General features: G+C 38.8%; 1 protein-coding gene across 1 annotated transcript in view; it reads left to right on the forward strand.

Moving 5' to 3' along the window:
- Positions 1-10836, forward strand: part of RAD50 (RAD50 homolog, double strand break repair protein) — a 74110-nt gene that overhangs the window by 34217 nt on the left and 29057 nt on the right. The window contains exons 10-16 of the mRNA XM_005865534.2: positions 1117-1299; positions 2325-2482; positions 4414-4589; positions 5361-5598; positions 8776-8965; positions 9449-9575; positions 9997-10190. Coding sequence (XP_005865596.1) covers positions 1117-1299; positions 2325-2482; positions 4414-4589; positions 5361-5598; positions 8776-8965; positions 9449-9575; positions 9997-10190 — 1266 coding nt within the window. The remainder of the gene's footprint in view (positions 1-1116; positions 1300-2324; positions 2483-4413; positions 4590-5360; positions 5599-8775; positions 8966-9448; positions 9576-9996; positions 10191-10836) is intronic.

A 10836-nucleotide genomic window follows, 5' to 3' on the forward strand; every position in this document is an offset into this window, starting at 1 on the left:
TAAAATATCTATCTTGTCTAACAATTTCATGTAAAATGAATTCATCTAAATATCTTAATCAGTTAACTCTTTGGTTCTAGAATCCAGTGGATTAAAAATTAGAATCACCTAGGAAGTTTTTAAAAAGTACTTATGCTTAGACCTTCAGACCTTCCAAATCAAACTCTCTAGAGTAGAGCATGGCAATGTGCATTCAGAACAAAACGAGGCTATTCTTATGAGTACCTTGGTTAAGAACCATTTACTTAAGTTAAAAAAGAAACAAGTATTTTTCCTCTAGGTTCCATACACTGTAGATCTTATAAATTTTTTGCCATACTACCACTTTTTCTATGGTGGAATCTTTCTTAGCCCACCTATTCTTTTCATGAATTTCCAAATTTTCTTCCTTCTTTCTATTTTCTTCATTTACATCCCCACCACCAAAGTAAACATCCTAAAGCTGGGAATTCCCCCTCTCAGATCCTACTTTGATAATGTAATTAAACACTGCTTTTTGCTACCTAATTTAACATCTAGTGTACGTTTTGTCAGTTTAGCATTTTATCACAATACTAGAGGCCCGATGCACTAAATTCATGCAAGGGCCTTGGCCTTGGCCCCCGCCCACCGCTGCCATGGCCAGGGGCCTCTGCTGCCTTTGCGGCGGCCCCCACCTGCTGCAGCTTTGTCCGGAAGGAAGGACATCGGGTCTAATTAGCATATTACGCTTTTATTATTATAGATTGTCATGTTGTAAAGGGGTGGCATTTTTAAGGAACAGCGTTACACTGTTTTTAGAGTTTCTATGTGGCAGGAAATGTAGTGAGTTACATGGGTACTTGATAAATACTTAGGTATTGACTGAAGAGTCATGAAACTATATTCTTAGACAAATTTCTCTTAACTTTGCATTAATTCTTATTCTCCCACCCTTGTTTGACTCTTCCAGATTTATTTAATAATTCTCTAGTATTATAAGATAATAAGGTAATTTTATAAGATTTTTTCCTTAAAAATTTTATTTCTTATGTTTTTTTTATTTCTGTTGCAGTGAGTAGTTGATTTCTAATACACTTTGTCACTATTTTAACACAAACTATATAAACCTCTGTGTTTGTTTTTATTATTGATAAGGAACATGAGCTAAGCAAGGCTGAGAAAAACAGTAATGTAGAAACTCTAAAAACAGAAGTAATAAGTCTTCAGAATGAGAAAACAGACCTAGACAGGACCCTGCGTAAATTGGACCAGGAGATGGAGCAGTTAAACCATCATACAGCAACACGCACCCAGATGGAGATGCTGACCAAAGACAAAGTATGACTTTTCTTTTTATTTTAATTACTAGAGGCTCGTGCATTGGTGGGATCCCTCAGCTTGGCCTGCGGACATCCCCCAAGGGTCCCGGATTGTGAGAGGGCGCAGGCCAGGCCAAGGGACCCCACTGATGCATGATCGGGGCCGGGGAGGAACCGTGGGAGGGCTGCAGGGTGTTTCTGGCCCGTCTCGCCCAATCGTGATTGGTGCCGGCCAGGGAGGGACTGCAGAAGGGCTCCAGAGTGTGTCCAGCCCATCTTGCCCAGTCCCGCCTAGATTGGGGCCCAGAAGGGGCTGTGGGAGGGCTCCAGGGCGTGTCTGGCCTGTCTTACCCAATCCTGATTGGCGTCGGCCAGGGAGGGACTGCAGAAGGGCTCCAGGGTGTATCTGGCCCATCTTGCCCAGTCCCGCCTAGATTGGGGCCAGGGAGGGGCTGTGGGAGGGCTTCAGGGCGTGTCTGGCCCTCTCGCCCAGTCCCAATCAGCCAGACCCCACCAGCAAGCTAACCTACCAGTCGGAGCTTCTGCTCCCTGGTGGTCAGTGCACATCATAGCGACTTGTCGATTGGTCGGACACTTAGCATATTAGGCTTTTATTATATAGGATAATTTTTGGTATTTTAAATAGTTTATCTTATTATGAAGAAGTTAGTCGTTATTGGCTTTATATTTTAGGGGCTAACTGAGCTTAATACTATAAAAATAGACTTTCAAGTTTAAAAACTATTTTCTAATTACAAGAAACTAATACAGAGGTGTATACATACTAGTAAATACGTACATTGCTGTTAAATTTTATATCTTATGCAGAAGTTTTAATTTTTATATTATCAGACTTGTTACTCTTTTCTCTTATGGCTTAGGAAGGTCATCCCCACTCTTAGACTTTAGGAAATTATATATTCTCTTCTTACATTTTTATAATTTTACTTTCTAAGCCTAGAACTTTAACCAATCTAAAATTTATATTTGTTCTTGACATAATGTGGAGATACTGAGCTTTATTTTTAAAATATTTTTTAATAGGCTGACAAAGATGAACAAATCAGAAAAATAAAATCTAGGCACAGTGATGAATTAAATTCATTATTAGGGTATTTTCCCAACAAAAAACAACTTGAAGACTGGCTTCATAGTAAATCAAGAGAAATTAATCAGACCAGGGACAGGCTTGCCAAATTGAAGTAAGTAATAGAAATGTAATAGAAATCTCTTATTTCTTGCTTTAATTTTTGATTGTTCTAAAATAATTTGTCATGAAAAGGTAAGTCTTATTAATTGATTTTGGTTCTACATTTTATGAATTAAGTAAAATGGTAACAGTGATTTGGGATCTCTTGTTCCTTGAAAGTTTGTAGAATTAACTGAGAGGATTAAAAGTCTCCTTTATAAAAAAAGTGAGACCTGAAACTATAAAACACCTAGAAGGAAACTTAGAGGAAAAACTTTATTATATTGAAATGGCAATCATTTCTTGCATATGACAACAAAAGCAAAATAGACAAATGAGGCTACATCAAGCTTTAAAACTTCTACACAGCAAAAGAAACATTAAACAGAGGGAAAAGGCAGCCTATAAAATGGGAGAAAATGTTTGCAAATCGTGTATCTGATAAGGGGTTAATATCCAGAATATATAAACTCCTACTACTCAACAACAACAACAAAATAACTGGATTTTAAAAATGGGCAAAGGCCCTAGCCAGTTTGGCTCAATGGATAGAGCGTTGGCCTGCTGACCAAAGGGTCCTGGGTTCACCCCGCCGGGGCCCTAGGGCATATGTGGGAGGCAACAAATCGATGTGTTTCTCTCGCATCGATATTTCTGTCTTTCCCTCTCTCTTCCACTCTCAAAAAATCAATAGAAAAATGACTTCAGGTGAGGATTAAAAAAAATATATGGGCAAAGGACTTGAATAGATAATTCTCCAAAGATATACAAATGGCCAATGAACATGTGAAAAGATGCCCAACATCACTAATCATCAGGGAAATGCAGATTAAAACCATATCACTTCAGCCCTAGCTGGTTTGGCTCAGTGGATAGTGTCGGCCTGCGGACTGAAGGGTCCCGGGTTTAACTCCGGTCATGGTCACATGCCCAGGTTGCTGGCTCAGTCCCCAGTAGGGGGTGTGCAGGAAGCAGCCAATCAATGATTCTCTCTCATCATTGATGTTTCTATCTTTCTCTCCTTCTCCCTCCCTCTCTGAAATCAGCAACAACAACAACAAAAAAGCCCACATCACTTCACACTGGTTAGGATGTCCAATATCAAAAACGTAGAAAATAACAGGTGTTGGTAAGAATGTTGAGAAATTGGAACCCTTGGGCACTGTTGGTGGGAATGCAAAATGGTGCAGCTGCTATAGAAAACACTGGGAAGTATCAAGATGAAGCAGGTGTGCACTCACACGTTTATCTGAAACAGATTTCTCAAAATAGTACCTGTCCTACCTATGTACAGTCTACTCCGATATATTCTGTTGTTTCATTTTGTTAAAATATGCTGAGATGATGCATTGAATTGATTATATGATTTGCCTCACAACCTGCAAATTAAAAAACCCTAATCTGTATGAGCATGGAGATTGACTAGGGTGAAATTTAAGAGTTGGAGTGGAGATAAATTATACTAGTGAGCAAAGTCTTTGATGAATGAGAAGAAATGAATGATCTTAAGTAGATGATAACAATAAAGAGGGGACAAAGGAAAAGTTTACAGGAAAGGAAGGGAAGTAATATTGTGAATGGGCCCAAAGGGAATTAGGATGTTCGTCCTGCTTCCCTTCCTCCAGTAGATCCAGCAAGCACATTCTCCTTGCAAAGGCTCTTAAGCTGAGATCTGAGGCCATGAATTCCCAGAAACCAGGCAGAATTTCGCCGATATTACACATTTTTCTGGGACCGGGCCCATGACTACTGATGGCAAGTGAGTCAGTATCCGAGTGGGAGAGTTCAGGTGGAAGTGACTATTGCCTGGACTTCTAAAAAAAGTACTTGGCGGTAGCAAACTTTGTAATATTTGTTGGCAGAATTTGTCTTATACCTATTCAAACTTTTCAGACTAATTCCTCATGTTCTAAAATTGTAATTCATATTTTTCTTATTTTATAGCAAGGAACTAGCTTCAGCTGAGCAAAATAAAAATCATATAAATATTGAGCTAAAAAGGAGGGAAGAGCAGTTATCCAGTTATGAAGACAAGCTGTTTGATGTTTGTGGTAGCCAGGATTTTGAAAGTGATTTAGGCAGGCTTAAAGAAGAAATTGAAAAGTCTTCAAAACAACGAGGTAAGTTACCTGCTTTATATTATCAAGTCACCGTGACACATGAATTTTCATTGACAGGTAACTAAGGATGGGAGATTTAAAAACTTGGTTCTGGATCCAGTTGGCTTAAGTTTTGGTCCTGGTTCTATAACTTAACTTGCTGTGTGACTTTATGCAAATTATTGAATCTTCCTATACTTCAGATTCATCGTCTGAGGACATAATTACCTACCACCTAGGCCCGTGGTTGGCAAACTGCGGCTCGTGAGCCACATGCGGCTCTTTGGCCCCTTGAGTGTGGCTCTTCCACAAAATATCACGTGTAGGCTCGTGTACAGTGCGATTGAAACTTCGTGGCCCATGCACAGAAGTCGGTTTTTGGCCTGGGCGAGTCTATTTTGAAGAAGTACTGTTGATATTTGGCTCTGTTGACTAATGAGTTTGCCGACCACTGACCTAGGCCGTTAGGGAGGAGTAAATGAGATTATAGGTATAAAACTTAGAACAGTTCCTGGAACATAATAAGCTCTAAAATTTATTGTACTTTTATGTGTTATCCAAAAGACAAATCTGAATGTATTGTGGGAGCCAGAATTTTGAAAGTGATTTAGATAGAGGTTTTCAAGAAGAAATTGAAAAATTTGTAGGAATATTTAAATATCAGAATTTAAAAATTTTTAATAATGTGTTTATAAAGCAAGAAGAAAAATCATATATTTACAGAGGAGGATGTAACCATATTGACAAAACTATATTTTGTCCTGACTGGAAACACTTATTTTCTTAAAACAGCCATGCTGGCTGGAGCCACGGCCGTGTACTCCCAATTCATCACTCAGCTGACAGACGAAAGCCAGTCCTGCTGCCCTGTCTGTCAGAGAGTTTTTCAGACAGAAGCTGAATTACAAGAAGTCATCAGTGATTTGCAGTCTAAGCTGCGGCTGGCTCCAGATAAACTCAGGTCAACAGAATCAGAGCTAAAGAAAAAAGAGAAGCGGCGTGATGAAATGCTGGGGCTTGTGCCCATGAGGTGAGACTAGGGGTTTACCATTACCTACATGTAGCAGCAGCAGCAGCCCTGTAAAAGGTACTGGCCTAGTGCCTGGCATGTGGTAGCGCCTCAGTAGCATGTCTTGAATGAATAAAAGTTGAAGTCAGGATCCTAAGCCAGTATGCCCCGTCTCATATTAGTTACATGACAAGAAGAAACAATGATTTTCTTTTTGTTTCCTTTTTTGTTTTCTTCTAAAGGTAAATTTGCTTCTTAATCTAGTTACAGGGCAGACAGATATAATCTGTGTCTGAGTGTTAATTTAATTCCTCAGATTTGGCTTGAGGGCAGAAATTTTGACAGATTTAGAACTGTTTGCTGATATTTAACTTTCTAAACCCAGCAAAAGAATTAAATTACTGAAAAGCTCTCCCAGCAAATTTTAAACTGTATTACGGCCCTGGCTGGTGTGGCTCAGTTGGTTGGGTGTCATCCCTTGCACCGAAAGGTTGCTGGTTTGATTCCCGTTCAGGGCACATGCCTGGGTTGCGGGCTCAATCCCTGGCAGGGATCGTGCAGGAGGCAGCCGATTGATGTTTCACTGTCACATTGATGTTTCTTCCTCTCTCTCCCGGTCTCTCTAAAAATCAATAAAATATAAGAAACTATATTATGTCTTTCCCACTCTAAAAAGGAATGAATCCTAGATGATTTCTAGTGTTCGTTTTTCCCTTGCTTGTGCAAGAAATTCAAATGATAGTCTATTTGTAAATCAAATCAGAAAGTATGTGATGATTGCCTTGTCTCCCAGAACAGAGCACAGAGCTGGTCAGAGAAACCAATGACATGACCCTCAAGAAGCTGATGCCCCAAGAAAGGAAACAAGCTTTCAGAGTTAGATAAAGTGCTTGGTTAGTTCAAACAAATGCATTATTTAAGAAGAGAGAAGCCAGTGGACTACAGAATGAGAATAGGATTTAGAGAACAAGGTAGGAGGGAGAATGTAAACCACAGGGAAACTGGTTAAACTCAGTTAAGAAAAGGAAAGGGGAGAGGGAATTGAGAACATTGTGTATAAAAGGATGGAGAGCATGACCTGTGCTGCAGTAGAAGCATTATCTGGAGTTTAGGGAGTTATTTATAGGAATTGATTCCCATAAATTGGGAAGATGGGACTAGATTATGTTCAGGTCTAGTTATAGCTGTCTCTGATAGGTGATGAGGAGTCATTCTGAGGGATTTAATCAACAGTGTGTTTTAGGAAAATTGATCTAATGTTAATGTATTGAATAGATGAGAGTGAAAAAAAACACACGAAAACTCTGGAAGCAGAAAAACCAAGAGGGTCTGTTGTCCTGGAAAACCAAAGAGGAATTTCAGGAAAAGCAGGAAAGGTTTAAGATGTGCTTTGTGGTAGCCAGCCACCATGATGGCCCCCAATGATCCTGGCTTTCACAATCTTGTTCCAGGATTGGTCTGTGTGACCAAGAAAATACGACAGAAGTGATAACATGTCCCTTCTAGGACTAGGTTATATAAGGCACTCAAGCTTCCTGCTCTCCTTTTTTCTCTCCTGGATCATCTGGATCTTGGGAAAGCCAGTTGTCATGTGGTGAGCAGCGCAGTGGAGGGACCCACTTGGTGAGGACTTAAGGCCTTTGAACAACGGGAAAGCCAGTTGTCATGTGGTGAGCAGAGCAGGGACCCACTTGGTGAGGACTTAAGGCCTTTGAACAACCACATGAGTGAGGGTACCATTTGGAAGCATATTCTCTAGCAGTCACTTCTTGAGTGACTGCAGCCCTGGCCTTCAGCTTGAGTGCAACTTCAACAAGAAACCCAAATCAGAAGTATCCAGATATCTGCTCCTGATTATCTTACTGTGAGAAATAAGTGCTGTCATTTTAAGCTGCTAAATTTTGGGCTGTTTTGTTTTGCAGCAGTAAATAATATAATTATCAAGGTGAAACCAGATTATTGCTAGCTATAGAGAGAATGTGATAGGAGACAAAGGCAGTAGTTTGAGAATGAAAAGGAAGAGGAGTAAGGCAGTATCTTGAGAAGAAAAAGATAAAATAAAAGATAAAATTTAAAGTTGATAGAAATTCCATGTCAAGGAAATTTGAGCTTAGTTCTGTGTCATACTGATATACTATAAATAGCAGAAATCAACATTGTGTTATATTTTGGGGCTCTTGCCATCACAGCTCCCATTTTCAGAGTAATGTGCCTGGTGCCTACCTTCTTCAATGTTGTAGTTTCATAATTCTTTGTGTATTGTAACTTTTGTAACCCATAGTTTTCAGTGTGAATTGTGTCTACACTTCTCTATTAAACCATAAAAGTGTTTAATAAAATAATGAGAGTGAAAAAAATAATATATATATGGGGCTAGTACCTGCCATATTAGCTAGAGAAGCAACAGTAGGCTGGACTGACAGCTTTTGTACCTAAAACTCATGTAGCATTTGGCTGAGTGGTGGGTTGCTTTCCTTCTTTTCATCATTTTTTTAAACCTTTTATTTTGAAAAAAATTTTAGACTTATAGGAAAATTACAAAAATAGTACAGAGAATTTACATATACCCTTCACCTAGCTTCTCGTGATGATCAGAATTTATGTAACCATAATTAACATTGGTATAATGCTATTACCTAAATTACCATATTTGAATTTCAGCAGTCTTTCCATTAATGTCCTTTTTTGTTTCAGGATCCAAACCTGGATTCCACATTGCATGTAGTTCTTATTTCTCCTTAGGCTCCTGTGATCTGTAAACAGTTCTTCAGTCTTTGTCTTTTATGGCCTTGATACTTCTAATGAGTGTGATCGGTTAATTTGTAGAATATCTGTTTGACAAACAGCACAGTAATAATTGTTGCAAGCAACATCTAGCAATGGATAGTAAAATCAGTGGGCAGAAGTTTGAGGAGAAACAGGATATTTACACAGTCTCAATCAGTGTATCTCCTAAGTATTAACTACAAAAAGGAAAATAATAACTTTACAATGGATGGATCTGGCTAACACCATCTTAACCAAGTGAATAAGTTTAACATCTCCAGCAATAAGACATACTGACATGTACCCATCGATATGATGCCCTGAGAAGGATACGTGATACCACTTTTATATTATTGCCAAAAAATACATAACCTCAATCTCACGATGAGAAAACATTAGATAGCTATTTTTCATTGTGTGTTTTCTGTTAAGGCAAAGCATAATTGATTTGAAAGAGAAGGAAATACCAGAATTAAGAAACAAACTGCAGAATGTCAATAGAGATATACAGCGCCTGAAGAATGACATAGAAGAACAGGAAACACTCTTGGGTACAATAATGCCTGAAGAAGAAAGTGCCAAAGTGTGTCTCACAGATGTTACAATTATGGAGAGATTTCAGGTATGCTGATTGTAGTTAAAACTACAAAAAACTTATAGCGAGGCAGCAAAAAACTTGTTTCATGGTGGTTTGAATGTGAAGTGTGAGAGTGTTAAAAACAGTAGCTGGTGTTCAGGTACACATCATGGTTAGAGTTCCCCATTCTGAATTATTTATAAACTAGAGGCCCAGTGCACAAATTCGTGCATAAGTCGAGTCTGCCGGCCGGCAGGGAGAGGCCATGGGCAGTTGGCCGGCCAGCCCCATCCCATGGTCGAACTCACGGTCAAGGGGACAATTTGCATATTAGCCTTTTATTATATAGGATTATGAAAAATAGTCCTGTTTGTTTCCATTTTCAGTCTGCTGCCTTTTGCTTATATCATTGAAATTATTTAAAATTAATTGTATTTCCTCCTATCAAATTTTGTTCAAATTATATATGAAAGCAGTTGTAAATTGCAGTAAATTTCTTAAAAGAAATAACTTTGTTTTATTCTTAAGATGGAACTTAAAGATGTTGAAAGAAAAATTGCACAACAAGCAGCTAAGCTACAAGGACTAGACTTAGATAGAACTCTTCAACAAGTAAACCAAGAAAAACAAGAAAAACAACACAAATTAGATACAGGTAATATAGCCCATTTCCTCATATTCCCATTAAAGACATCAACATTCCCAGCTTTTGCTTTTCACCTAAATTTTACACCTGTTATGTGGATAAGAACTGTCTTTCCTCCTTCCAATCCACAGTATATTCACTTTTTTCAGAAGTATCACTTCTGTTTCCTTGCTTTGTACAACAGATTTTGAATGATGAGTATCGAGTGAGCTGTACTCTTTCTCAATCATACCTGCCCTGTGAGTGGCCAGGAGGGGACAGAAAGATGGTTTGGGGGCTGGATGGTTCTAGTGGCACTTTTGTTGCTGTGGGTGGGACCCGTAGAAACTTGCCTTTGTGAATTCCATAGACCTATAACACTGGAAGGATGCTGCTCAGAGCATTTTCTATACTCTTACATTAATCACTGTGTCCATATGTTTTTGTGTAGTTTCCAGTAAGATTGAATTGAATCGTAAGCTTATACAGGACCAGCAGGAACAGATTCAACACCTAAGAGGTGTAACAAATGAACTTAAATCAGAGAAACTTCAGATATCCACTAATTTACAACGTCGTCAGCAACTGGAGGAGCAGACTGTGGAATTATCCACTGAAGTTCAGTCCTTATACAGAGAGATAAAGGTAAGAACATTTGTATGTGTTTAATTACTTCAAATGTATGAAATGTTCTTTATTGGTATAGCGGCTAGAATTATGGATATTGTGAAGATAAAATGAAAATGGTATAATAATTCTTTGTGTGGCTCCTGGGTGACAGAACTTGTACTCATAGTACTAAAGATGTCTGGAAGAAGAATTTTGGTCATAATAAGGAAGAATTGGCTGCCTGGTTAACTTAGTAGAGAATGTCTTGTTATTGAAGGTGGTCAGGTGGTGGGTAACTAACTCCATGTAAGTATTCCTCCATGTGAAGTTCGTCTTAATTCTATATCCACGGCCAACACTGCCTTAGTCATAGCACTTTCTCTATTTGATTCGAGATGTAGTCTTGGAATTCTTCCCCAAACAGTGAACATGTGGAATTGATTTGTCACATGAAATGGAACCCATTTGGAATCCCTCATCTCGATTAATAAAATCTAAAACCCAACCAATTAAGTTTTTAAACAGTTTTAGAAACAACAATCTCATTTAGATTTTTATAATTATACACATTCAGTAAGCACTAAATATATTATTGAGCCCTGCCTAGTTTGGCTCAGTGGATAGAGCATCGGCCTGCGGACCAAAGGGCCCCAGGTTCGATTCCAGCCAAGGGCACATGCCT

The sequence above is a fragment of the Myotis brandtii genome, unplaced genomic scaffold (assembly GCF_000412655.1).
Source record: "Myotis brandtii unplaced genomic scaffold, ASM41265v1 scaffold208, whole genome shotgun sequence".
Lineage (NCBI taxonomy): Eukaryota > Metazoa > Chordata > Mammalia > Chiroptera > Vespertilionidae > Myotis > Myotis brandtii.